General features: G+C 46.1%; 1 protein-coding gene across 2 annotated transcripts in view; it reads right to left on the reverse strand.

Moving 5' to 3' along the window:
- Positions 1-1,353: 1,353 nt before the first annotated feature.
- GALM (galactose mutarotase) overlaps positions 1,354-27,734 on the reverse strand; it is a 79,645-nt gene continuing 53,264 nt past the window's right edge. Inside the window, exons 5-7 of one of the 2 annotated variants that reach the window (XM_063695948.1) lie at positions 14,427-14,568; positions 11,040-11,214; positions 1,354-1,494 (exon numbers count right to left, since the gene is read on the reverse strand). In XM_063695948.1, the coding sequence (XP_063552018.1) occupies positions 1,426-1,494; positions 11,040-11,214; positions 14,427-14,568 (386 nt within the window). In that variant the 3' untranslated portion in view covers positions 1,354-1,425. Of the gene's footprint in view, positions 1,495-8,131; positions 9,424-11,039; positions 11,215-14,426; positions 14,569-27,734 lie in introns of those variants that run through there. The other variant, XM_031006967.3, reaches the window with a different exon arrangement.

The raw sequence follows: 27,734 nt of genomic DNA on the forward strand, positions 1-27,734 counted from the left end.
AGGGTTTTGCCATGTTGGGCAGGCTGGCCTTGAACCCTGACCTTAGGTGATCTGTCCTCCTCGGCCTCCCAAAGTGCTGGGATTACAGGCGTGAGCCACCGCGCCTGGCCTCAGCATAAATTTTTATTTTTTTTGAGGCAGGTTCTCTGTCACACAGGCTGGAGTGCCATGGTACAATCAGCTTACTGCAGCCTCTGAACTCCTGGACTCAAGTGATTCTGCCACCTCAGTCTCCCGAGTTGCTGGGACTACAGACGTGCACCACCACAGTTGGCTATTTTTTTTTTTTTTTAGTTTTTCGTAGAGATCTCGCCTTGTTGCCCAGGCTGTTCTTGGACTCCTGGGCTTAAGTGATCCTCCCATTTTGGCCTCCCAGAGTGCTGGGATTCCAGGCATGAGCCACCATTCCCGGCTGTTTTACATTTTGAAGTGGTTGAAAAAGAATAAAAATTGTAACATTTTATGACATATGTAAGTTGTGTGAAATTTAAATTGTAGTGTTTATAAAGTTTTATGGAAACAGCTATGACGTTTGCTTATGGGCTGTCACTTTTTGTGCTAACAGTAGTGGAGTTGAGTGGTTGTGACAAAGTCCAACAAAGCCTGTAAAATCTACTCTCCTTTTCATTTTACAGAAAATATTTGCCAGCCCTGGTTTAGATATTTGTCTTCAACTTTACAACTTTCAAAACAATTTTATCTCTGGAGATCTTGGGTACCAAGATTATTTGTAGAGTTGCCAGGGCCTTACCAAGATAGACTTTTGGTCTGGGAAGCCTGACTTATCCAGGACTCTTTCCTTGAAGTGCTTTGTGAAGCTAGGGGGCAAATTCTAGCCAAACACATTTACGCACTTACCATAAAACTGATGAATGAGACCATACTAGGGAAAGCTTTTACTCTAGGGTAGTGGTTCTGATTGCTAGTTGCAGACTAAAATCACCCAGGGTGCTTAAAGACATTCAAATGAAAGAATCACTGAGGGTGAAGCCTGGGTATTAATGTAAAAATTTCACCTGGTGATTTTTTCTGAGACAGCATCTGTCACCCAGGCTGGAGTGCAGTGGCATGATCGCTGCCTTGACTTCCTGGGCTCAGGTGATCCTCCTGCCTCTGCCTCCTGAGTAGCTGGGACTACAGGCACATGTCACCACACCCAGCTAATTTTTGTATTTTTTTCTTAAAGATGGGGTTTCGCCATGTTGCTTAGGTGGGTCTCGAACTCCTGGGCTTAAGCATTCCACCGGCCTTGGCCTCCGTAAGTGCTAGGATTACAGGTGTGAGCCACAGTGCGTCGCTTCTCCCCTGGTTCTTCTAATACGCAACCAGAATTGAAAACCACTGCTCTGGAAGTGGTGTTAGTTATTGGAAGATTGGCCTGGTTTATTCTACTATAATAAGGAAGTAGCAGCACTCACATGTGAATCAAAGAAGGATTCTACTATTGTCCTCTAGGTTTCTCTGTCTCCAAATGATCCCATGCTGGAAAAGAAACTGAAAAAAACAGAAACTGCATTTTAATTTATATTAGTACCAGTAGAGGTCGCTGTGCTCAAAGAAATAATCATCTTTAAAAAAAAGTTAACATTCTATTCAGAAATTTTGTTTTTTTGTTTTTTGTTTGTTTTTTGTTTTTTTTGAGACAGAGTTTTGCTCTTGTTGCTCAGCCTGGAGTGCAGTGGCGCGATTTCGCTCACCGCAACCTCCACCTCCTGGGTTCAAGCTATTTTCCTGCCTCAGCCTCTTGAGTAGTTAGGATTATAGGCATGTGTCACCACGCCTGGCTGATTTTGTATTTTTAGTAGAGACGGGGTTTCTCCATGTTGATCAGGCTGGTCTCAAATTCCCGACCTCAGGTGATCCACCCACCTCAGCCTCCCAAAGTGCTGGGATTACAGGTGTGAGCCGCCGTGCCTGGCCCTCTATTAAGGAATTTTGGAGAAGTATTTACCAGGTCTGTATGATGACCTAAACTCCCCCTACACTCTGTCACAAAGATAATAAGCCCTGGCAGGGCACTGAAGGAGAAGGACGGCGTTTTGTGTGTGTGTGTGTGTGTGTGTGTGTGTGTTGTTGTTTGTTTTTGAGAGTCTTGCTCAGCCACCCAGGCTGGAGTGCAGTGGCATGATCTCCGCTCACTGCAACCTCCTCCGCCTCCTGGGTTCAAGCGATTTCTCCTGCCTCAGCCTCCCAAGTAGCTGGGATTACAGGCATGCGCCACCATGCCCGGCTAATTTTGTATTTTTAGTAGAGATGGGGTTTTGCCACGTTGGCCAGGCTGGTTTCAAACCCCTGACCTCAGGTGATCCACCCGCCTCGACCTCCCAAAGTGGTGAGATTATAGGCATGAGCCACCATGTCTGGCCTAAATATTTTTTTTTAGTATAAAAAATAAAGTGTGTTACTTAATTCCTCTTGATTTTTTAAAACTATTTTTTAGTTAGTGGTTGAATCTTATCACAATCTAGTTCTGATTAATACTCTGGTAAAATACAGAAATACTCCAATGCTATTTCCTTTTACTCTTCCCTCTTTTATGCTATATTTATGTATTCTAAACTTGATACTACTGTGTTACAAGTATTGCTTTGTGCAATCTTAACGTCTTTTTTTTTTTTTTGAGGCAGAGTCTCTGTTGCCAGGCTGGAGTGCAGTGGCATGATCTTGGCTCACTGCAACCTCTGCCTCCTGGGTTCAAGCAGTCCTCCTGCCTCAGCCTCCTGAGTAGCTGGGACTACAGGCACATGCCACCATGCCCGGCTAATTTTTGTAATTTTAGTAGAGACAGGGTTTCACCATGTTGGCCAGGATGGTCTTGATCTTTTGACCTTGTGATCCGCCTGCCTCAGCCTCCCAAAGTGCTGGGATTACAGGCGTGAGCCACCATGCCTGGCTAATCTTACGTCTTTTAAGAGAATAAATGAAAAAATACAATGTCTTTCTTATTAATCCATATATTTACTATTTCTGATCTTCTTTATTTCTTTCCATGGATTCTGGTGTAATTTCAGTATGGAGGACTTCCTCTAGTATTTCTCATAAGGCAGGCTTGCTAGCAATGAATTCCCTAGTCTTTATTTCACCTTTGCTTTTGAAGGATAGTTGTGGGTGATAATTGAATCTCTGGTTTTGAAGCACTTTGACCATGTCATTCCACGGCATTCTGGACTCTATTGTTCCAGATGAGAAGTCAGCTGTTAATTGTACTAGTGCTGGTGGTGCCCTGTAGCGAGGAGTCATTTTTCTCTTGCTGCTTTCAAATTTTGTTTGCTTTTAACATTCAGCAGTTTAAATGTATCAACAGTTTGGTGTATCTAGATGGGAATCTCTATTCTTGAAGTTTGTTGAGCTTCTTAGATTTATAGATAATTGGTTTTCATCAAATTCGGAAGTTTTTTGCCATTATTTTTTTTGTCCCTCTCTTTGGACTCCCATTACTCATACGCTCATGTGCTTGTTTTCTCACAGGTCTCTGAGGTTCTGTTCAGTTTTCTTCAGTCTCTTTTCTGTTTTTCAGATTGAATAATTCCTATTAATCTACCTTGAAGTTCACTTACTCTTTCTTCTGCTGTCTCAAATCTACTTCTGACTCTCTCTAGTTAACTTTTATTTTTTTGTTTTTTTTTTTGAGACAGTTTCACTGTGTTGCCCAGGCTGGAGTGCAGTGGCGTGATCTTGGCTCACTGCAACCTCTGCCTCCCGGGTTCAAGTGATTCTCGTGCCTCAGCTTCCCAGTATTACAGGCACAGGCACGTGGTGATGCCTGGCTAATTTTTGTATTATTAGTAGAGATGGGGTTTCGCCAGGTTGACCAGGCTGGTCTTGAATTACTGTCCTCAAGTGATCCGCCCACCTCAGCCTCCCAAAGTGCTGGGATTACAGGTGTGAGCCATTGTGCCTGGCCTCTCTAGTTAACTTTTTATGCATCATTGTACTGTTTTCAACAAACTTTTACTTGATTCCTTTTTTTTTTTTTTTTTTTTTTTGAGGTAGTGTCTCACTCTGTCACCCAGGATGGAGTGCAGTGGCATGATCTCAGCTTACTGCAACCTCCGCCTCCCAGGTTCAAGCAATTCTCCTGGCTCAGCCTCCCAAGCGGCTGGGATTACAGGTGTGCACCACCACACCTAGCTAATTTTTGCATTTTTAGTAGAGATTGGGTTTTGCCATGTTGGCCAGGCTGGTCTCAAACTGCTGGCCTCAGGTGATCTGCCTGCCTCGGGCTCCCAAAGTGCTGGGATTACAGGCGTGAGCCATTGGCCCCAGCCTACTTGATTCCTTTTTATAATCTCCAGTTTTTCTGTTTTTTTGTTTTCAACATTCTCGTGTTTATTTATCTTTTAAAAGACAGAGTCTCCCTGTGTTGTCCAGGCTGCAGTGCAGTTGGCTATTCACAGGTGGGATCATAGTATACTATAGTCTTGAACTCCTGGGCTCAAACAACCCCAACCCTCCTGTCTCAGCCTCCTAAGTAGCTGGGACTACAGGCATGAACCACTATGCCCAGCTTCTTATGCTTATTTTAAAATTCTAGGGGGTTGCCTTGTGTCTGCACAGCTTAGGGGGCAGCCACTTTCTGGAGAGTTTGTGCTGACACCTCAACCAGTCAGACTTCTGTCCTCTGCTGATGGGTCTGTGTGTAGGTAGGTGAGTAATTTTAATATTCAGGCTGCTTTCAAGTCTATCTTAAGTTTTACTTTTTGTTGAGCCCTTCATCTCTGTTGCACATGTACCCAGCCTCCGATCAGCCAAAAATCTGCTTGCAGCCACGACTGCAACCTCAGGCCAGTAGAGCCATAGGCCCTCCCTGCCTGCACAGCACTGGGATTGTTACTTCTATTGATGATGGTTTGGGTATGGCTGCCACTCACACCTCCAAATGGAGTAAACCCTCTTTCAACCACAGCTGCTTGCTTGTCCTCATGTTCTGTTTTGCCTCAGCAGAACCTTCACAATTACTGAGTTGGAGGAGTGAGGGGATGCGAACAGCCCCAGACAAGAACACTACAGACTCCCACTATTCCTACTCAAAGCTCAGTAGTTTTTCAGACAACATATCTCAGACTGGAAGGTTTTATGTCTGTTTCCAGAACACCAAAATTGTTTTGAGCTGGGAGTAGTGGTGCGTGCTTATAGTTGTGGGTACTTAGGAAGCTGAGGCTGGAGGGGGGATTGCTTGAGGGCAGGAATTCAAGACCAACCTGGGCAACATAGTAAGACCCCCCCCATCTCTATAAACAACAACAAAAATGTTTCGTCAAATTTTTTCAGCATTTTAATTGCTCGAACTATAATGAGAGGATTTGCTGACGTCCTTGCCTGACTATAGCTGGAAGTGCTGCCCAAAGCACGAGACTTTAATGATGATCTGCATAACTGAGTTAAGCAGGAAATGCCTTGATTGGGAAAGGATTGCACTCCTGTCCAAACAGCCTCTTGAAAACTGGTGATCCAATTGCTTAAAATGGTTAAGAGTGAAAATGGGAACTGGCCGGGGACCAGGACACATGCTGGGCTTCCTTCCTGCCCTGTGCTGGTAGTCCTGCATTTTTTTCATGTTCTACTTTTCGTAAACTCTCCAATTCCACCTCCACAGCATGACATCTTAGTCTTCACAGCAGTGTTTGTGTAATTATTTTAATATGACATCTTACCTTGTACAATTTTTTGAGACAGAGTCTTGCTCTGTAACCCAGGCTGGAGTGCAGTGGCGCAATCTAGGCTCACTGCAACCTCCGCCTCGCAGGTTCAAGCAGTTATCTGCCTCAGCCTCCTGAGTAGCTGGGATTACAGGCACCTGCCACCATGCCTGGCTAATTTTTGTGTTTTTAGTAGAGACGGGATTTCACCATCTTGGCCAGGCTAGTCTTGAACTCCTGACCTAGTGATCCACCCGCCTTGGCCTCCCAAAGTGCTGGGATTACAGGCGTGAGCCACTGCGTCCAGCACCTTATAAAATTTTACTTCTTGCTGGGGCCTTCAGCGATTTTATCATAAAATCACCCAATTATGCGCACATGCTGTCACATGTCACAATCTATGTCTTAGAAGCACATGGAAGGGCTTCTCAAGCAAAGTTATCGTGTGTTTCATGAAAAAGGACAGATTGGTTGCTGCCACAAAAAGAGTTTCTCTAAATTTTTGCTTCCCTCAGATGCATGGTGTGACAAATGTAGCCTTTTTTTTTTTTTTTTTTTTTTAAGACAGAGTCTTGCTCTGTAGCCCAGGCTGGAGTGCAGTGGCGAGATCTCGGCTCACTGCAACCTCCACCTCCCTGGTTCAAGCAATTTCCCTCTCTCAGCCTCCTGAGTAGCTGGGATTACAGGTGCACGCCACCACGCCCAGCTAATTTTTTTGTATTATTAGTAGAGATGGTTGGCCAGACTGGTCTCAAACCAGGTTTCACCTGGTTGGCCAGACTAGTCTCAAACTCCTGACCTCAGGCAATCCACCCGCCTTGGCCTCCCAAAGTGCTGGGATTACAGATGTGAGCCACAGCGCCTGGCCGCCTTTTTACTTGCTTTTATAAACACCATTAATTTAAAGGCCAGTAACTTATTTCAGCTGCCCTACAGGCAATGAATATCCTTACTTGGACTACTGTAGACTTGGCTTCTTATAAAAACAATAATCTTTTTCGACAGAAGAAAACAAAGTACTTGGCTAATTAATTTGGCATTCTCAAACCTAGAGGCCATTACATTAAGAACTAATTTGTAGTTGTTACATTTCTTTGTTTTGTCTCAGTGGATCCAGGGCTGGAATTGCCCCCATAGTGGCAGCAGGGGAGACCCCATCAGGGAGTGCTCCAAACTATCTCGAGATAGGGCCGGCTGGGATTTCAAAGAAAGAAGCTCTAAGCGCCAGGGTGATCAATCCAAAGCATTTATTAGAGGAACTTCCTTACAGAGTGCTGCAGCAATCTTTGAGAGAGAAAAGGGGTGTTCTGCCCAGGTATATCAGCAGTGAGGGAGTTTCTATGACAGTTAAAGGAATTTGGCTCAGGGCCAGAGCCAGTTTCTTTTTTCTTTTTCTTTCTTTCTTTCTTTCTTTTTTTTTTTTTTTTTTTTGAGACAGTCTTGCTGTCACCCAGGCTGGAGTACAATGGTGTGATTTTGGCTCACTGCAACCTCCGCCTCCTGGGCTTAAGCAATTCTCCTGCTTCAGCCTCCCGACTAACTGAGATTACAGGCGCCCGCCACCATGCCCAGCTAATTTTTTTGTATTTTTTTTTTTTTAGTTGAGACGGGGTTTCACCATGTTGGCCAGGCTGGTCTTGAATGCCTGATCTCAGGTGATCCACCCGCTTTGGCCTCCCAAAGTGTTGGGATTACAGGCGTGAGCCACTGTGCCCGGCCCAGTGCCAGTTTCTTTTAGTGTTTTAGGGAACAACCTAGACAGCTTTATCAGTGCCTGGGAATGTTCAAGGCCCGGTTTGGGTTCAAGCCTGCTAGGAAAAATCTGCAGCTGGCTAGGTGACAAAGGTCAAGGCACTCTGTGACTTTTGGTCAGGACACAGAAAGCAGGGGCAACTGGCAACTCTACACTTGTGAATAAGAAAATGTTCATTCTCTTCTTCTCTGGGATTTCCTAAATGATTGCTGGCACCTAGAGTATGAGAACCCTGCATCAAACAATTTAATAATCAAATTGGTAGCTGGGTTGCAGTCAGCTTAATAGTTCACCTCTGAGGCCTCTTGGCTAATGTATACATTGGTAACTTTAATAAGAGTGGAGAGATCTGCGGGCAGCATCTTGCTCAAGTCACCAAAGTTAACCTCACCAGTGAGAAGACAACTGAGCATGTACCTCGCCTGACTGGCTGCCGTGGGCAGCATCACACCTGACCTGAATCCCTTCACAGACCCAGCAGAGGGCTGTGTACAGAGCAGGTGCTCAGAAAATCCATGCTGAAGTGAATTAAAAAATAAACAAGATCTTTGGTTTATTATCAGTTACAAAGAAAGGAAGTGTGGAAAGCTACTTCCACTGAGATAGCTTTCCTGTTAGGTAGGAAAATGCCAGGGCTCCCACTGGAGGGCAAAGTAGAATCCAGAACACACCCATATTCTTGGTCCATTTCCCAAAAGTCCACGCCTGAGAGATTTCAAGCTAAGTAAAGGAACAAGTCTTCTGAAGATGCAGATTTTGGTTTTATTTCAATTCAGTACAGTATACATTACTATAACTACTTTTTTTTTTTTTTTTTTTTTTTCAAAATCACCAACCAAAACCCATCACCGATACTTTGATTGTCTAGGAAAGAAGGAGCCCCCAGCCTTGTCACATACAATCTCTGTCCCTGGTGCAATGTCATCCTCACTGTGCTGTGAAAGGCAAGGCTCTCTCCTCACCCTAATAGCTCCTGTCTCCAGTGCTTGCCTGCCTTTCTTCCCAAGCGCTGGCCGGGCTGTGCTTCCTCAGTTAACCCAAAGGCTCTTGCAGGCCTTTTCCTCTCGGAAGTCCCCTCCCTCTCCCGAGAGAGAGAGCTGTTTTTTTTCCCTCTTTTTTTTTTTTTTTTTTTTTTGAGATCGAGTTTTGCTCTGTTGCCCAGTGCAGTGGCATGATCTCGGCTCACTGCAACCTCCACCTCCCAGGTTCAAGCGATTCTCCTGCTTCAGCCTCCCAAGTAGCTGGGACTACAGGTGCGTGCCACCACACCCGGCTAATTTTTTATGTAGAGACGGGGTTTCACCGTGTTAGCCAGGATGGTCTCGATCTCCTGACCTCGTGATCCGCCTGCCTCAGCCTTCCAAAGTGCTGGGATTACAGGCGTGAGCTACCGTGCCCGGCCTCAACTTTTTATTTATTAGCTTGTTGGTCTTCAACCTCTGTAAGCCTCAGTTTCCTCACTTATCAATCATCTACTGCTGTATAGAGACAGGTCCATCTCCTAGCATGCAGGGTGAGGCTAATGTGACATTTGAAAACTCCGGAGTGCTGCTGACAGTGGTTGGAGGTGAAGGAGGAGGAAATAAAAGCAATGTGAGAATAGCTTTAAAGAAAGGAAGGGCAAAAAGTTGAAAAGAAAGAGGCAGTGTGGAGAGATGGAGCCAACAGCAGCATGAGAGTCCCTGGCTAGGGTCAGGGCTTAGAAGACGACATTGTTGGTTGGGTTCACTTGCCCTCTGAACTGCACAGGGAATCGAGCTGGTCATTAGACATGGCCTGGAGCCAGTCACTGGAAAAGGAAATCAGTACCCAGACTGATTCTCACAACAGCCACCATTTGTATGATTTTAATCCATAGAATCATTCTGAAAGCTTCTTAATCTTCACCTTTTTTCTGGACAGGAGACAAGTGGCTGAGCCTAGCCCTGGACTGGATCATATCTTCACACTTTCTTAAGCCACAGAAAACTTGAACCAGGTGGTGTGATCATACTCCTCACCAGGCCTCAGCAGCACAGGAGGGAAGCGGGGCTGTGAAGGGGGAAACAACACAGGTGATGCTTGACACCGCAGGCTGCAACATTAACCATTTGGGTGTGCTTCTGGACGGGCTTCTAGACCAGTGCTCTGTGGATGGCTGCCAGTGCGGGAACTGTTTATGGTTGGCTCATAGTGAGATAAAGAACTTTAATCAGAGTGAAAAAAGCACACTTTGTTAAAGGAAGGCTTTCCTGATGAAGGGAAGCAGTGTGTTGATCTATAATCTGGTGTAAGGTGTAGGCTTTTTTTCTTTTTTTGAGATGGAGTCTTGCTCTGTTGCCCAGGCTGGAGTGCAGTGGGGCGATCTCAGCTCACTGCAAACCCCGCTTCCTGGGTTCAAGCGATTCTCCTGCCTCAGCCTCCTGAGTAGCTGGGATCACAGGCACCTGCCACCATGCCCAGCTAATTTTTTTATTTTTACTAGAGACAGGGTTTTGTCATGTTGACCGGGCTGGTATCGAACTCCTGACCTCAAGTGATACACCTGCCTCAGACTCTCAAAGTGCTGGGATTACAGGTGTGAGCCACCACACCTGGCCCTTTTTCTTTTTTTTTTTTTCTTAAAGACAGGGTCTCATTCTGTTGCACAGGCTGGAGTGCAGTGGTGTGATCATGGCTCACTGCAGCCTTGACCTCCCAGGCTCAGGGATCCTCCCACCTCAGCCTCCCAAGTAGCTGGGGCCACAGGTGTGCACTACCACACCCGGCTAATTTTTCTAATAATCTGTAAAGATGGGGTCTCCCTGTGTTGCCCAGGTTAGCCTCAATCTCAGGCTCAAGCAATCCTCCCGCCTCAGCCTCCCAAAGGGCTGGGATTACAGGCATGAGCCACCTTGCCCAGCCCAAGCTGCAAGCTTCTTATTGTGGGCTGGCACTTTCAGGAGTACTGCTCTAGGTAACAACCAGAAAAGAAAGTTATGAGGGAGCACATAGGAGGAGACGATATGGAAGCTCTCCTTAAGTGTGGCTGCAGAAAACGAGAAGGTATTGGTAAGGAGAAACAAACTGGATAAAGGCTTTGAAGGTACAAAATTTGAGTTTTCTTAAAACCATGTAAATCCCATGTCAGTAGCTTGGCTATGGGTTTTCTGTGACTTGCAGAAGAGAATAAGCATGAACTTTTGAGCTGGGCACAGTGGCTCACGCCTATAATCCTAGCACTTTGGGAGGCCAAGGCAGGTGGATCACCTGAGGTCAGGAGTTTGAGACCAGCCTGGCCAACATGGTGGAACCCTGTCTCTACTAAAAATACAAAAATTAAGCAGGCATGGTGGTAGGCGCCTGTAATCCCAGCTACTCGGAAGGCTGGGGCAGGAGAATCGCTTGGACCCAGGAGGCGGAGGTTGCAGTGAGCTGAGATCGTGCCCAGGAGGCGGAGGTTGCAGTGAGCTGAGATCGTGCCCAGGAGGCGGAGGTTGCAGTGAGCTGAGATAGTGGCACTGCACTACAGCCTAGGCGACAAGAGTGAGACTCTGTCTCAAAAAACAAACCAAACAAACAAAGCATGAACTTTTGAATCATACAAGCTGATTCGAGTGTAGTGAACTCTGTCGTATAGTATGACCTTGGACACAACTCCACTCCGAAAAGCCAGCCTGTGGCATTACCTGATTGACGGCATCAGGCCAGTTCTGAGTCTCCAGGCAGAAACCAGAGTGCTTGGGATAGACAGCTCCATTCTTGCCCTTTAATGTGCCATCCAGGAAGTTGCCCGTGTAAAACTGGACCCCGGGCTGGGTGGTGTATACTTCTAGTACCCGTCCGCTTGCAGCATGATGCACCCTGGTAAGAATACAAACAACATGAGTCCAGGGCAGAAAAGCAGGCGGGGAGGAGTAGAAGCTGGGAAGCGGCTTTGAGACAGGAATCAGACCCAGCCACAGAGCAGGGACAAGATATAAGGAGGAGATGAAGGTAGGAAGAGCATGATGGAAAATTCTTCAGTCTCAAAGGCAAGGCATGAGCAGGTGGCTTTCAGGATCCTCAGTAGCTTCTTTGGGGCATCACAAAACAGACTCACTCCTGCCAGCTGGGGAGTAGGGAGGAAGGCAGCAGCCAGGTTGGAGAGAGGAAGGTCCTGGAGAGGCTGAGATTCTTTTTTTTTTTTTTTTGAAATAGAGTCTTTCTCTATTGCCCAGACTGGAGTGCAGTGGCACGACCTCGGCTCACTGCAACCTCAGCCTCCCGGGCTCAAGCAATTCTCCCACCTCAGCTCCCCAGTAGCTGGGACTGCAGGTGCACACTACCATGTCCAGCTAATTTTTGTTTGTTTGTTTGTTTGTTTTGAGATGGAGTCTGGCTCTGTCACCCAGGGGGGAGTGCAGTGGTGCCATCTTGGCTCACTGCAACCTCCGCCCCCTTGGTTCAAGCAATTCTCCTTCCTCAGCCTCTAGAGTAGCTGGGATTACAGGTACCTGCCACCACATCCGGCTAATTTTTTGTACTTTTAGTATTGTCGGGGTTTCATCATGTTGGCCCAACTGGTCTTGAACTACTGACCTCAGGTGATCTGACCACCTCAGCCTCCAAAAGTGCTGGGATTACAGGCATGAGAGCCACTGCACCTGGCCTGAGATTCTTTTTTTTTTTTTGAGATGGAGTTTTGCTCTGTTGCCTAGCCTGGAGTGCAGTGGCGTGATCTCGGCTCACTACAACTTCCACCCCCTGGGTTCAAGTGATTCTCCTGCCTCAGCCTCCTGAGTAGCTGAGATTATAGGTGCCCACCACCATGCCTGGCTAATTTTTATATTTTTAGTAGAGACGGGGTTTCACCATGTTGGCCAGACTGGTCTTGAACTCCTGACTTCAGGTGATCCACCTGCCTGAGCCTCCCAAAGTGCTGGGATTACAGGCGTGAGCCACCATGCCCGGCTGAGATTCTTTTTCATAAAGAATTGGGTTTCTGCTTGACCTGGCAAAACAACCAGCCCTGTCTCATGAAAGTGAAGAGAAGCTTTTCTAATTAAACTGTCCCCCTCCCTAGGACTTAAACAGGCTGTTTTTCAGTTAGGTCTCCCCTCACAACAGTCCTGCTGTGGGTTTTCACTAGATTCACTGTGGTTTTTTTTGTTTGTTTGTTTGTTTTAAATCAGGCCTTAGCTGGACATGGTGGTTCACGCCTGTAATCCCAGCACTTTGGGAGGCTGAGGCAGGAGGATTGCTTGAGCTCAGGAATTTGGGACCACCCCTGGCAACATAGACTTCATCTCTATAAAAATAAAAAATTTAAAAACCTAGCCAGGCGCGTGGTCCTAGCTACTTGGAAGGCTGAGGTGGGAGGATTGCTTGAGCCTGGGATGTCAAGGTTGCAGGTGAGTTGTGGTCTCGCCACTGCACTCCAGCCTGGGTGATGAAGCAAGACCTGTCTCAAAAACAAAACAAAGCAAAATAAAACATAAAAATCCAGGCCTCTATAGAGGGGAGTTTCCTGCCTGGTCCTGCACTTGGTGTTGAAGGGATATAGATAAAAAAAAGGCCTGGGTCTTATAGTTTCACTGAGAGGCAAAACACATGCATGAAATAGTTAAAATATCCCCACCACAGGTAGTCAACCAAGAGGTTCTGAGAAAGATGCCTGGAGAAGGAGGGCTAGGATTTGGGTAAATGGGGAGAGAGCAGGAGGGTCTCCCGGGGTGGGGAGAGGAATGTGAGTAAGAGCACAGAGGAAGAAAGTGGGGTGGAGCTGCAGGAACACTGCTGGGGCCTTGTGCTGGGGCTCGGAGTCAGGGAAGGGTTTTTTTTCTTTCTTTTTTTTTTTTTTGAGACAGACTCTTGCTCTGTCACCCAGGCTGGAGTGCAGTGGCGCGATGTCCACTCACTGCAACCTCCACCTCCCTGGTTCAAGCGATTCTCCTGCTTCAGCCTCCCGAGTAGCTGGACTATAGGCCCGCGCCACCATGCCCGGCTAATTTTAGTATTCTTAGTAGAGACAGAGTTTCACCATGTTGGCAAGGCTGGTCTCAAACTCCTGACCTCAAGTGATCTGCCCACCTCAGCCACCTAAAGTGCTGGGATTACAGGCATGAGCCACCACGCCCAGCCCGGAGAAGGTCTTTGATCTTCTTTCTGTCACTATTTGGTTTGAGTCATTTTTTCTGCTTTATTTAAAAACTGTTGACTGGGTGCAGTGGCTTACACCTGTAATCCCAGCACTTTGGGAGGCCGAGGTGGGTGGATTACAAGGTCAGGAGTTCAAGATCAGCCTGACCAACATTGTGAAACCCCATCTCTACTAAAAATACAAAAATTAGCTGGGCATAGTGGCACGTGCCTGTTATCCCAGCTACTCAGGAGGCTGAGGCAGGAGAATCACTTGAACCCGGGAGGCGGAGGTTGCAGTAAACCTAGATCGCGCCACTGCATTCCAGTCTGGGCGACAGAGCAAGACTCTGTCACACACACACACACACACACACACACACACACAACTGTTAATTCTGCAAACATTTATTCATTATTTGCTAGTGCCAAGGATGATATTAGGTGTTGGGGTAGAGGTAGGGCTTCACAAAGATGAAATGGCATGAGGAACTGGGATTTGGTGAGAAGGCGAGAGCGTGCACACAAGTGTCTATTGGTCAAGGCTGGAGGCGGTGAGTACTGCAGGAGATGCCTAGCCTCCAACTGGCCATGGAGTAGGCAGGCATAAGTCACAGATCGAGAAAGCACAAAGGGTCTGGAAGTTCAGTGACAGCCGACATGACTTCACTAGGAAGAGTTAAGGCTTCTAAGAGAAAATGGGCCTTAAAGAACAGGCAGAGAGGCAGAGAGGGGGCACCGAGCAGGGGGAATAGGGGTAATGGCAGGTGGGGGACTGGGATAAATTCTACAGAGCTCACCTGTGCCATGGGAGCTTTGACAAAATATGGGATGTGGTATTGGGTCACCTGTAGCATAGTAAATGCTATTGATATGGCCAGAGGAAAAGCTCCAAAGGAAAATAGGACTTGGTGTCATTTCTTCCTTACAGACTCAGGAAGTGAAAAGTACCTAACCTTGCACAAAAATGCTTTTCTTTAGATCCCTTCAGACAGAAATTGTGGTCAAAACCATTGAGATGGAAGTCCTGCAGGTGTTTTCCAAGCTCCACTGGCTTTCTCAGGTCGAATGCAGTTCCTTGCACTGGGGCAACTTCTCCTGATGGGAAGAGACAGAAAACAAAGGTGATAAATGCCCAAGTCTCATCTTTATATAGAGCCTCCACAAAGGCTCACTGGTTCTACTCTCTCCGCCTTCATTTTAATTTGTTAAGGAGATGGGCGCCTAGATCCTGGGAAACATGCATAGACCCCATCTCTACCAAAATAAATAAATAAATAAATAAATAAATAAATAAATAAATAAATAAATAAATGTAAAAAATTAGCCAGGCATAGTGATGTGTCCCTGTGGTCTCAGCTACTCAGGAGGCTGAGGCAGGAGGATTGCTTGAGCCCAGGAGGTTGAGGCTACAGTGAACCATGATCGCACCACCGCACTCCAGCATAGGTAACAGAATGAGACTGTCTTAAAAAACAAATATGGAGAGGGTGGGAAAGAGAAAAAAAAAACCCTCAAATAAATAGGGTATATGGGAGTATGGGCTCAGGTTATATGCAAATACTGCACCATTTTATAGAAGGAACTAGAGTATCCAATGATTTAAGTATCAGTAGGGGGTCCTGGAACCAATCTTCCATGGATTCCAAGGGACAATGGAAAATACATACTCATAAATATATAGCAACATATATATAAAAGCCAGAGTTGTTCTAGCTGAATCAAGTACAGGTTCTTAGCAGCTCAGGTGGAAAACCCCAGGATAAGATGATGGCAGAGGTCCACTTCCTCTTAAAATTATGGCCCACCCAGGAGTAAGTAACAGCCAGGTGCTAGAACCTTGCACCAAGTACAGAGAATACCAGTTTCCTCTGTAGCAGGCCAAATCACTCCAGCCATTTTTTCTTGAGGAGGAAAAGAAAAGGGCTCTGTTTCAGAGCCTTAAACAATGTTACGGTTGAGTTTTTGTTTTGTTTTGTTTTGTTTTTTGAGATGGAGTCTTGCTCTGTCACCCAGGCTGGAGGGCAGTGGCGCGCGCGATCTCAGCTCAGTGCAACCTCCGCCTCCTGGTTTCAAGTGATTCTTCTGTCTCAGCCTCATGAGTAGCTGGGATTACAGGTGCACACCACCATGCTTTTGTATTTTTAGTAGAGACGGGGTTTCACCATGTTGGCCAGGCTGGTCATGAACTCCTGACAGGTGATCTGTCCACCTCAGCCTCCCAAAGTGCTAGTATTATAGGCGTGAGCCACTGCACCCAGCCAAGAAAACATTTTTTTTTTTTTTTTGAGACAGAGTTTTGCTCGTCGCCCAGGCTGGAGTGCAATGGCACAATCTCAGCTCACTGCCACCTCCGCCTCCCAGGTTCAAGCGATTATCCCGCCTCAGCCTCCCAAGTAGCTGTGATTACAGGCACACACCACCATGCCCAGCTAATTTTTGTATTTTTAGTAGAGATGGGGTTTCACCATGTTGGCCAGGTTAGTCTCCAACTCCTGACCTCAGGTGATCCACCTGCCTTGGCCTCCCAAAGTGCTGGGATTACAGGTGTGAGCCACCATGCCCGGCCTAAAAAGTTTTCTTATAGTCCCAGAGCTGTCTCATATATTTTAAAGGTAAATGCAAATGTTAGGAGGTTAACATACTCTTTTAGGGTGATAATTATTTTTCCCTTTCATATGGTCAAATGGCAATTTTAGGAACTTGGCTTCCACTGTAATTAGGGGAGAGAAGTAGCATGCAAAGTAAGGCTGAAATCTTAGGAGGCTAAGAAAAAGCAGGAACTTGTACCTTACCATTAAAATAATTTAAAAAGTAAAAGAAGAACCAATTGCCAGTCATTTAAAACATTTGGTTCTGCTTTTGTGGGTTCCTAAATGCTGAGAGAACACACAAATCTATCTGAGTAAAAGAGGACATTTCATTTCTTTTTCCTTTTTCTTTTTTTTTTTTGAGACGTAGTCTCCCCCTGTTGCCTGGGCTGAAGTGCAATGGCCGGTCTAGGCTCACTGCAGCCTCTGCCTCCTGGTTCAAGTGATTCTCCTGCCTCAGCCTCCCGAGGAGCTGGGACTACAGGCACGCACCATCATGCCCAGCTAATTTTTGTATTTTTAGTAGAGACGGGGTTTCACCACATTGGCCAGAGTGGTCTCGAACTCCTGACCTCGTGAACCACCTGCCTCGGCCTCCCAAAGGGCTGGGATTACAGGCGTGAACCACTGCACCCGGCACCATTTCTTTTCTTAAACTCAGAACTGCTGTTCAGAAATGTAGTCTTCCTAGTGCCTGAAGACTGGAGTTCTGAGTTCACATACAGCCTCAGGATGCCTAGGTATGAAGCACTCAAGTGAGACATTGAGGTCCAGGCGATACCATCCTGGTGTCTGGGTGTCCACTGTTCAACCGAGAGAATCTGGGAAGTGCACAAAGGACTCCTTGCTCTTTTTTTTTTTTTTTCTTGAGACGGAGTCTCACTCTGTCGCCCAAGCTGGAGTGCAGTGGCTCAACCTTGGCTCACTGCAATCTCTGCCTCCCGGGTTCAAGTGATTCTCCCGCCTCAGCCTCCCAAACAGATGGGATTACAGGGGCACACCCCCATGCCCAGCCAATTTTTGTATTTTTAGTAGAGACGGGGTTTCAACATGTTGGCCAGGCTGGTCTCAAACTTCTGACCTCAAGTGACCCACTCACCTTGGCCTCCCAAAGTGCTGGGATTACAGGTGTGATCTGGCCAAATTTTTAAATAGGGAATATTTGCACATGCAACCAATTTTTTTTTTTAAGACAGAGTTTTGCTCTTGTTGCCCAGGCTGGAGTGCAGTGGCGTGATCTCGGCTGACCACAACCTTGGCCTCCCGGGTTCAAGCGATTCTTCTGCCTCAGCCTCCCAAGTAGCTGGGATTACAGGTGCCTGCCACCACACCCAGCTAATTGTTGTATTTTTAGTAGAGACGGGCTTTCACCGTTTTGGCCAAGCTGGTCTCAGGTGATCTGCCCATCTCGGCCTCCCAAAGTGCTGGGATTACAGCAAGAGCCACTGAGCCCGGCCGAGACTACTTCGGCTTGCATTTGTCTGGTTTACTTTTGCATTCTTATTCTGAGTCACTTGGTTTGTATACAGCATTGTGTTGGGATTAAATGTGAGAGACTTGTCCAGGCGGGGTGGCTCATGCCTGTAATCCCAGCACGTTGGGAGGCCAAGGTGGGCGGATCACTTGAGGTCAGGAGTTTGAGACCAGCCTGGCCTACATAGTGAAAACTTGTCTCTACTAAAATACAAAAATTAGCTGGGTGTGGTAGCACATGCCTGTAGTCCGCTACTCAGGAGGTTCAGGTGGGAGGATTGCTTGAGCCCAGGAGTTCAAGGCTGTAGTAGCTATGATTGTGCCACTGCACCCACCCCAGCCTGGGTGACAGAGTGAGACTCCATCTCAAAAAAGAAAAAAAACAACAAAAAACCACACACACACACAAAATTGAGAGACTCTGTTTAATAGGCACATTTAACTGCATTAATACAGCATATATATATATATGTATATATATAAACACATATGTGTGTGTGTGTTCTAACTGTTGTTAGTTCTGTCATTATACTTTATAGTATACTTTCTGTTTTTATGACTTCTGGTTTTTTGTTTTTCTTTTTAAATCTTTGGGATGCCAAGGCGGGGGGATCGTTTGAGTTCAGAAGTTCAAGACCAGCCTGGGCAACATGATGAAACCCCATTTCTATAAAAAAAAAAAAGCAAAAATTAGCAGGGCATGGTGGTGCACACCTGTAGTCCCAGCTACTAGAAAGGCTGAGGTGGGAGGATCACTTGAGCCCAGGAGGTCGAGGCTGCAGTGAGCCAAAATCGTGCTACTGCACTCCAGTCTGGGTGACAGAGTGAGACCCTGTCTCAAAAAAAGAAAAAGAAAAAAAATCTTTTACCATATGGCCTGTGTTTGCTTGTGTGCATTTCTGATAATTTAAATTTAGAAGGTTTGTTATTTTTGTTTTAGTGGTTCCATCTATATATAAGCATTTAATCCTCTTTTTCTTAGATAGAATCTGCTCTGAGCTTCTCTTTCCTCCCCTTTTCTCCTTCCTCTGCTACCTGAGTTAGGTTGCTGACACTTTCATCTGAAGGTATTTTAATAAAGGCACTTTTGTTTCCCAGTAGATGGTGCTAGAGACACAATAGAAAGAGGTTGCTTTACATCCTCTAAACCCTCATCAGTTCTGGCAGAATTCATAGTTGAACTTTTTGGATCTTGAAAGCCAAAGGCCAAATCCTAGATAGCAGTGTGACCCACTTGGGTATGCTTTTGTCCTGCAATGTTTACATGATAAACTACCTCCCAGACTTGCATGGTGGCTCATGCCTGTAATCCCAGAGGTTTGGGAGGCCGAGGTGGGCAGATCACTTGAGGTCAGGAGTTTGAGACCAGCCTGGGCAACATGGCGAAACCCCGTCTCTACTAAAAATACAAAAATTAGCCAGGCGTGGTGGCGCGTACCTGTAATATCAGCTACTCAGTAGACTGAGGCACAAGAATCGCTTGAACCCGGGAGATGGAGGTTGTGGTGAGCCAAGATTTCACCACTGCACTCCAGACAGAGTGAGACTCTGTCTCAAAAAAACAAAACAAAACAAAACAAAACAAAAAAAAAGAAAAGAAATGAAAAGAAAAAGGCAACAATAATTCTTCTTTTTCTTTTTTAAAGACAGGGCCCTGCTATGCTCAAGTGATCCTCCTGCCTCAGCCTCCTGAGTAGCTAGGACTACAGGTGTATGCCCAATTATATATATACATATGTGTGTGTGTGTGTGTGTGTGTGTGTGTGTGTGTGTGTGTGTGTGTTTAAGAGCGAGGGTCTCGTTCTGTTACCCAGGCTGTAGTGCAGTGGCATGATCACAGCTCACTGCAGCCTCGACCTGCCAGGCTTAGGTAATCCTTCTGTCTCAGCCTCCTGAGTAGCTGGGACCCCAGGCATGTACCAGCACCCCTGGCTAATTTTTAAATTATTTGTAGAGATGGGGGTCTCACTTTGTTGCGCAGGCTGGTTTCAAACTCCTGGACTCAAGGAATCCTCCTGCCTCAGCCTCCCAAAGTACTGGGTTTACAAGCATGAGCCACCATGCTCAGCAATTCTTCATGAAACAATTAGACTTGGAAAAAAAAGCAGGTATTCTCATGGGCTTAGGAAGATTTTAGTCTTACCAACCTATATTCTGAGTGGTAACTTATGCTTTCTTCTATAACTTTAAATGGTGTTACAATATTTAATTCTTCCTTAAAGCCACAGTCAACTGAAAATCTAACCCTTATGACAGTCCTAGTGTGATCGACTCCGGTCAATCAAAATTGCTTATAATTATCTCCCTTAAAGTATAACTACAGGTAGAAGGCTTGAAGAAACAAAGAAAGCTACAAAATTTTTGTGAAGGAAAGACAGAGGGCATACATCAGGTCTCTTTCCTGTTACCAAGCAATCTACAAATCAGTGTTTGCTTCAGCTCTTCCCTCTGTAAAACGAAGCTGTTATTAGCTGCCACATTACATGGAAATATTTGATAAATGATATGCTTGAACACCTTCAGGAGTCTGGCATAAATAAATATATATAACAGGGCCAGATTTCAGGCTACCATATAGAATACAGAGCAGAGAGCACAGAGGGTAAGACTTTAAGCATGACAAAGAAGCCCTGACTTAAAATTAGAAAACTGGCACAATTCTAAAATGATGAAATTTTTGGTAAATGAGAAGAAAAAAACAGTGAAGGCTCCAATCTATCTTGTCCATCCTCATGCACTGACACACTTGGTCATGTGCTTAATGATCAGGTATATGGAAAATGTGGAATTTGTCCCCCAGATTTGCCATGTCTCTGGGCCCTTTCTCATAACTAGAATGAATGTTCCTTCTGGGTCCCCTATGCCCACCACACTCTGGCAAAGTCTAATTGATCGTTCAAGAATATTCTCTAACATAACTTCTTCTTGTGAAATATTCTAACCTCTATAGCCAGGACCAATCTTTTTTTTCTTTGTTCTCATTATACTTAGAACAGACTTTTCTCAAAACGTTCATCATATTATGACATAATTACAGGATTTGTCAAAGTCAAATAAAATATAGAGATGAATCTCTCAATGTTTTATTTGAGAATCACAGAATTGGCCAGGCGTGGTGGCTCATGTCTATAATCCCAGCACTTTGGGGGGCCGAGATGGACAGATCACTTGAGGCCAGGAGTTCGAGACCAGTCTGGCCAACATGGTGAAACCCTGTCTTTACTAAAAATACAAAAATTAGCTGGGCATGGTGGTGTGTGCCTGTAGTCCCAGCTACTCTGGAGGCTGAGGCAGAAGAATTGCTTGAACCAGGAGGTGGAGCTTGCAGTGAGCTGAGATTGTGCCACTGCACTCCAGGCTGGGCAACATAGTGAGACTCAGTCTCAAAAAAAGAGAGAATCACAGAATTGCAATTCAGAGTGCACACACAGCCTAGGTGGTCCTCAGCATGTCTGGAAAACAAAGAGAAGGTTGGGAGTTTTATTAGATATACATATTTTTTGATTTTGCTTTTTTTTGTTTGTTTTTTGAGTCAGTGTCTTGCTCTCTCACCCAGGCTGGAGTGCAGTGGTTTGATCATAGCTTACTGCAGCCTCAAACTCCTGGGCTCAAGGGATTCTCCTGCCTCAGCCTCCCGAGTAGCTGTGACTACTGCAGTACATCACCACACCAGCTATAATTTTTAAATTTTTTGTAGAGATGAGGTCTCACTATGTTGCCCAGGGTGGTCTTGAACTCCTGGCTTCAAGTGATCCTCCTGCCTCAGCTTCCCAAAGTGCTACGATTACAGGCGTGAGTTGCTGCACCTGGCCGGGAGTTTTATTAGAAAGAGAAATGTTACATACTGTTCTGAAAGAACGCTTATTGGCACTAAAGAAACTTCTGGGAGCTGGCAGACTCTGACTCGTGAGTGACAGCAGCAGGTGAAACTAGTGTTAGAGTCACAGCAGGTCGTTTTAGCGATTACTAGGGTGAAACTGGTCTCAGGGTTATAGCAGACTGTTTCAGCTTTGCAGAAAAATCAATTCTTGGAGCAGGTGCTATGTACCCTAACTGCTCTTTTCCCCCGGCCTCTCAACTCTGAGTTAGTTGGGTATGACAATGACCCAGTTTGTATAACCAATATATCAAGTGATTTGTCTATAAGGAAAGTGAGTTCCTAAAGGGCAAGAATTGTGCCCTATTTATCTCTGTACCCTCTGGGCATGAAGCAGAGCCTTTCGTTGATTGAAAAACTGATGAATGAAGGCAGGAGAGGCAGAAAAAAACCCAGAGGCAACTGTGTATATTGTAGCATCTGGTGATGAAGAATGAAAGATCTAGAAAGGGGCTTAGGAATTCCCTCATCCTGTCCCCTTACTTTGCAGATGGTGAGTTTGAGCCCCCGGCAACTGAAGGGACTTGCCCGAGGTGACACATCTGCATAGTGTCAGAATCTCCACTCAGGCACTTTCCACCTCCCTCTGGAGTGTCCGACTTGGTTACAGCCCCTTACGCCCCCAACCCCGACAGGTGCTCTTGATTTTTCTCACTAAGAATTTAGAAAATGAACATGCAGTTTTTCTAGCCTTGGTTTATCTGCATATATGACTTTGTGCTTTGGTGCTAAGAATAGAAGGAGCTGTCAAAATAGCTCTCAGCAATGCTGAGTGTTCAGGAAAAAGAAGCGGAAATGGAAGGGGTACCCTCAGACAGAATGTCACATCCTCCGACTTTAGTTCTGAAGCCACCAGAAAGCCAGGGGTGTCGGCAGGGAGAAGCAGTTTCTGAAGAGGATTTCTTATTCTCCTGGAGGCCAGATGGGTGTGTATTAAGGTCTGGGCAGCAGTGCCTGGCAGATGAGGGGCTCTGACCCAACAATGTAGGGTTACAGCTCTGGGCCAGAGGAGCAGCTCATGCCCTATTTCAGAGAATGTCTGACTGCAGACAGCATCAAGGGCCCACTAGAGGTTGTTTTCATAAATACAGAGACCAGAAACTGCATGGTGACAGCTGTGGAGGGTGTAGGGGGTGGGGTTAATCAGGGTTGGGTTTATTAGGAGCACACAAGAAGGAGGGAGGGGGCAAGAGAGTTGAGTGTGTGCAGAGGGGTGATTCTCATGATGAACTTCTTAGTAGAGACAGGGTTTCACCATGTTGGCCAGGCTGGTCTCGAACTCCTGACCTCAAGTGATCCACCTGCCTCCGCCTCCCAAAGTGCTGGGATTACAGGCATGAGCCGCCTCACCTGGCCCGCATGATGCACTTCTGTTCTAGGTGGGGGCGGGGGGTGGGGAAGGGAAGGCATAGTTGGGGAGGGACAGTGAAAAGGTAGTAGTTATACCAAAGAACTGTATGTTCTTGTGGTGCTGAAGAATTATTGGAGCTGAAAGACATCTAGAATAGCGATCATGGAAGGTTGCAAAGACAGGTCATGACAAAGTCAAAGAAGTGAGCAGCTGAGAAGGGTGAAGGACAAGATCATTGGATGAGTGGATCTCAAGCTGAGTGGACCAGGCGCGGTGGCTCACGCCTGTAATCCCAGCACTTTGGGAGGCCAAGGCGGGCAGATCCCTTGAGCCCAGGAGTTCAAGACCAACCTGGGCAACCTGGTGAGATCCCGTCTCTACAAAAAATTTAAAAATTAGCCAGGTGTGGTATGGTGCACACCTGTGATCCCAGCTACTAGGGAGGCTGAGGTGGGAAGATCACTTGAGCCTGGGAGGTCAAGGCTGCAGAGAGCCATGATCATGCCACTGCACTCCAGCCTGGGTGACAGAGTGAGAGCTCGTCTCAAAAAAGAAGCAGAGTGGTCAGGGTATCACCAACATGGATAAGAAAATAATCAAGGATTATGACAAGAGTGATGTTAGAGTGACAGTAAGCCAGGAAGAGGTGGAAGTGACTGGGAGGGGGGATGACTTAACAAAGAGAGTTCATGAGGGTGTTTCTCTAGCCACTACAACTGCCTCATTTTTGCAAGATGAAGTAGATCTGATCACTGGAAATAGGACTTTATAACATTCCAGATCTCTGTCACAAAATATTAAACCTTCCTCTTTCTATTTGCATTCTTGACAGAGTTATAATTACCTGCACTCTGAAAGTGAAGGAAAAACTCACTGCCTTCACAAAATCCATCTGCCTTGATTCATATCTCTTGTCTTACATAAGAGATTCACACCCACATTCTATTATGAGGAATTTGGCCATTTCCCCATGACTGCTTGTGGCAGATTGCATTCTTCAAAGATGGCCACAATAGTCTAGATCCCATCCACATGATCTCCTTACAATGTGATGTTGACACTTCTTCACTGAGCCGTGGAGTCTGTGTTTCCTCTTTTGAACTTGGATGGACCTTTTTAACCACCTTAACCAAAAGAATGTGGCCAAGTGATGCTGTGTGATTTCTGTAGCCAGGTTATGTAAAAGGCTCCAGCCTCGCCCTCTCTCTCTCTCTCAAGACATTTGCCCTTGGAGCCCTGCCACCATACTGTAAGGAAGCTCAAGTCACGTGGAGAGGCTGTGTGTGGGCTGTTCTGGCTGACAGCCCCAGCAAGGGCTCCAACCAACAGCCAACTCAACTGCCAGACATGTGAGTGAACAAGCCTTCTGATGATTCCAGCCCTGTTCTAATCTTTTAAGCTGAGGCCCTAGACATCATGTGCAGAGACAAGATGTGCCCTGTCTAAATTCCCCGCCAATAGAAACAATTAGAGATAATAAACAAAGTGCTGGAGTAATTTGTTGTATAGCAATAGATTGCTAGTATACTGCTAGCATCTAAGAGGTGATGTTTTCACCTCCTAGCACTGACTTCACAAATTCTGACAGGAGACTAATTTTCCTCCCTGGCTCCTCCTTGCCCCCACCCCCTGCCTTTTTTTTTTTTTTTTTTTTAAACATAGAAGTGCCTTCACGTGATTATACCTTAAGAACATTAATCCTTGCAATTACTTTTGGATGGGGAAAAAACAAACACAAATTTGTTGTTTACCAATTTTTGAGCATTTTCTATGTGCCAGGCATTAAACTGACCTCAGAAAGCCTAGAATCTGGTGGAAGAGACAGATTAAAACAATAAAAATTTATTTATTTATTTAGAGACAAGGTCTCACTCTGTCACCTAGGCGGAGTGCAGTGGCATGATCACAGCTCAATGAAGGCTTGACCTCCCTGGGCTCAGGTGATCCTCCCACTACAGCCTCCCGAGTAGCTAGGACTACAAGTGTGTGCCATTGCGCCTGGCTAATTATTATTATTATTATTATTATAGTAGAGACGGGGTTTCACCATCTTGCCCAGGCTGGTCTCAAACTCCTAGGCTCAAGCAATCCACCCGGTCAGCCTCCCAAAGTGTTGGTGTGAGCCAACGCACCTGGCCAAAACAATAAACATTTACAGGAGAGTGTGAGACATGCAAGGAAAGTGAAATTCCTAAGGCTCTGGGGGGAGCAGGGAGCAGCATCAAACTCAGCCTCGGGGGTCACTAAAGGTTCTCTGAGGTGTGACAGATCCTAATCTTTTTTTTTTTTTTTTTTTTTGAGACATAATTTCGTTCTTGTCGACCAGGCTGGAGTGCAATGGCGTGATCTCGGCTCACGGCAACCTCCACCTTCTGGGTTGAAGCGATTCTCCTGCCTCAGCTCCCAAGTAGCTGAGATTATAGGTGCCCGCCACCACACCCGGCTAATTTTTGTATTTTCAGTAGAGACAGGATTTCACCATGTTGGCCAGGTTGGTCTTAAACTCCTGACCTCAAGTGATCCGCCCACTTCAGCCTCCCAAAGTGCTCCCAGGTGTGAGTCACTGCACCCAGCCAGGATCCTAATTTTTTTTTTTTTTTGAGACGAAGTCTCACTTTGTTGCCTAGGCTGCAGTGCAGTGGCGTGATCTCGGCCCACTGCAACCTCCACCTCCCAGGTTCAAGCAATTATTTGCCTCAGCCTCCCGAGTAGCTGGGATTACAGGCACCTGCCACCACGCCTGGCTAATTTTTGTATTTTTAGTAGAGACAGGGTTTCACCATCTTGGCCAGGCTGGTCTTGAACTCCTGACCTCGTGATCCACCCACCTCGGGTTCCCAAAGTGTTGAGATTACAGGCATGAGCCACCGCGCCCAGCCAGGATCCTAATCTTGGAGGGTAAATTGGGATTGGCTAACTGATGAGGTGCAGGAGAGAACACGCACAGGACTGGCTCCAGCCACCAGTGAAAGTGCAGCTGTAGCACAGGCAAGACACATTTATGCCACACACATTCTACAGGCTCCTAGAGCTAACTTAATTTTGAGGGGGAAGACTGAAGAAATGGGGTAGAAAGTGAACTGGGTCTATGAACTTCTGACCAAGCACTGATTACAGGAAAATAGCTTTTTTTGTAATATTTGGCCATGAACACTCTCTCACCTGGGTGAATTTTAATTAAAAGGCTTTTAATTTCTCATGATCTGAAGTCAGTTTTTTCCCTGCCTGGTGGCCCTCATGACTGACTCTCTGAGAAGAGGAACAGACGGTAATTTAGATGCTGTAAGAGTCGTTGACTCTTGACGTTCATTCATTTTTAGACTCTTCCTTCCCAACAGATCCTCTTTCTAGTCCATCTTCACACAACCCAGTAGACAGTGCAGGAATAAAACCACAGTCCTGCTAGACACTCCTCAGCACAGGCACATTCTGTTTATAATAACAATTAAAAATTATTTTAAGGGAGAAAAGAAAAAAGAAAGGAAATCTGACATAGACTTCCTAGAAAAATTTGGGAAATGAGTAGGAAAGAAATTTTCTCCAATAATTTTTTCTCCCCTAAAAAAGAAATACTTGGGCTGGGAGCAGTGGCTCACGCTTGTAATTCCAGCACTTTGGGAGGCTGAAGTGGGCAGATCACCTGAGGTCAGGAGTTCGAGACCAGGCTGGCTAACATAGCGAAACCCTGTCTCTACTGAAAATACAAAAATTAGCTGGGCGAGGTGGCGGCACTTGTAATCCCAGCTACTTGGGAGGCTGAGGCAGGAGAATCACTTGAACCTGGGAGGCAGAGGTTGCAGTGAGCTGAGATTGCGCCACTGCCCTCCAGCCTGGGCGAGAGAGGGAGATTCCATCTCAAAAAGAAAAAAAAGAAAAGAAAAGAAAAGAAAAGAAAAAAAGAAATACTTGTACAAATATTAAGCATGTTATTTGGAAACTGTCTTCTGGCTGGGGGCAGTGGCTCACACCTGTAATCTCAGCACTCTGGGAGGCTGAGATGGGAGGATCTCTTGAGCCCAGGAGTTCGAGACCAGCCTGGGCAACATAGCAGGATCCCCGTCTCTACAAAAAAACAGAAAATATTAGCCAAGCATGGTGGTGCATGCCTGTAGTCCTAACTACTTGGGAGGCTGAGGTGGGAAGATCGTTTAAGCCCAGGAGGTTAAGGCTGCAGTGAGCTGTGATTGTGCCACTGCACTCCAGCCTGGGCTACTGAGCGAGACTGTCTCAAAAAAAAAAAAAAGAAAATGGTTTTATATAATTTGTTCCGTATTTTGCTTTACAAATCTATGCAAGCTGTCTTAGGGCTCACATGGACTTACTCACTGATCTTGGGTATTTCTATGCCTCTGTAAGATTCAATTTCCCCATTCATAAAATGGAGCTAAGGCCAGGGATGGTGGCTTCCACCTATAATTCCAGCACTTTGGGAGGCTGAGGCGGCGGGGATCACTTGAGGCCGGGAGTTCGAGACCAGCCTGGCCAACACGGCAAAACCCTGTTTCTGCTAAAAATACAAAACATTAGCCAGGCATGGTGGTGTGCACCTGTAACCCAGCTACTTGGGAGGCTCAAGCAAGAGAATTGCTTGAATCCAGGAGGCGGAGGTTGCAGTGAGCCGAGATGGTGCCACTGCACTCCAGCCTGGGCGATAGAGTGAGACTCTGTCTCAAAAAGAAAAATGGAACTAATATTAGCATTTACCTGGCACATAGTGTGTGTGCTCTCTCACTCTGTTTTATATACACACACACACACACACTCCCTTAATACAGAGACCAGGTATTAATCACAGCATAAACTTTTTTTTTTTTTCTTGAGATGGAGTTTCGCTCTTGTTGCCCAGGCTGGGGTGCAATGGCGTGATCTTGGCTCACTGCGACCTCGGCCTCCCAGGTTCAAACGATTCTCCTGCCTCGGCCTACCGAGTAGCTGGGACTACAGGCATGTGCCCCCATGCCTAACTAATTTT

This window comes from Gorilla gorilla, chromosome 12 (assembly GCF_029281585.2).
Source record: "Gorilla gorilla gorilla isolate KB3781 chromosome 12, NHGRI_mGorGor1-v2.1_pri, whole genome shotgun sequence".
In the NCBI taxonomy this organism is placed as follows: domain Eukaryota; kingdom Metazoa; phylum Chordata; class Mammalia; order Primates; family Hominidae; genus Gorilla; species Gorilla gorilla.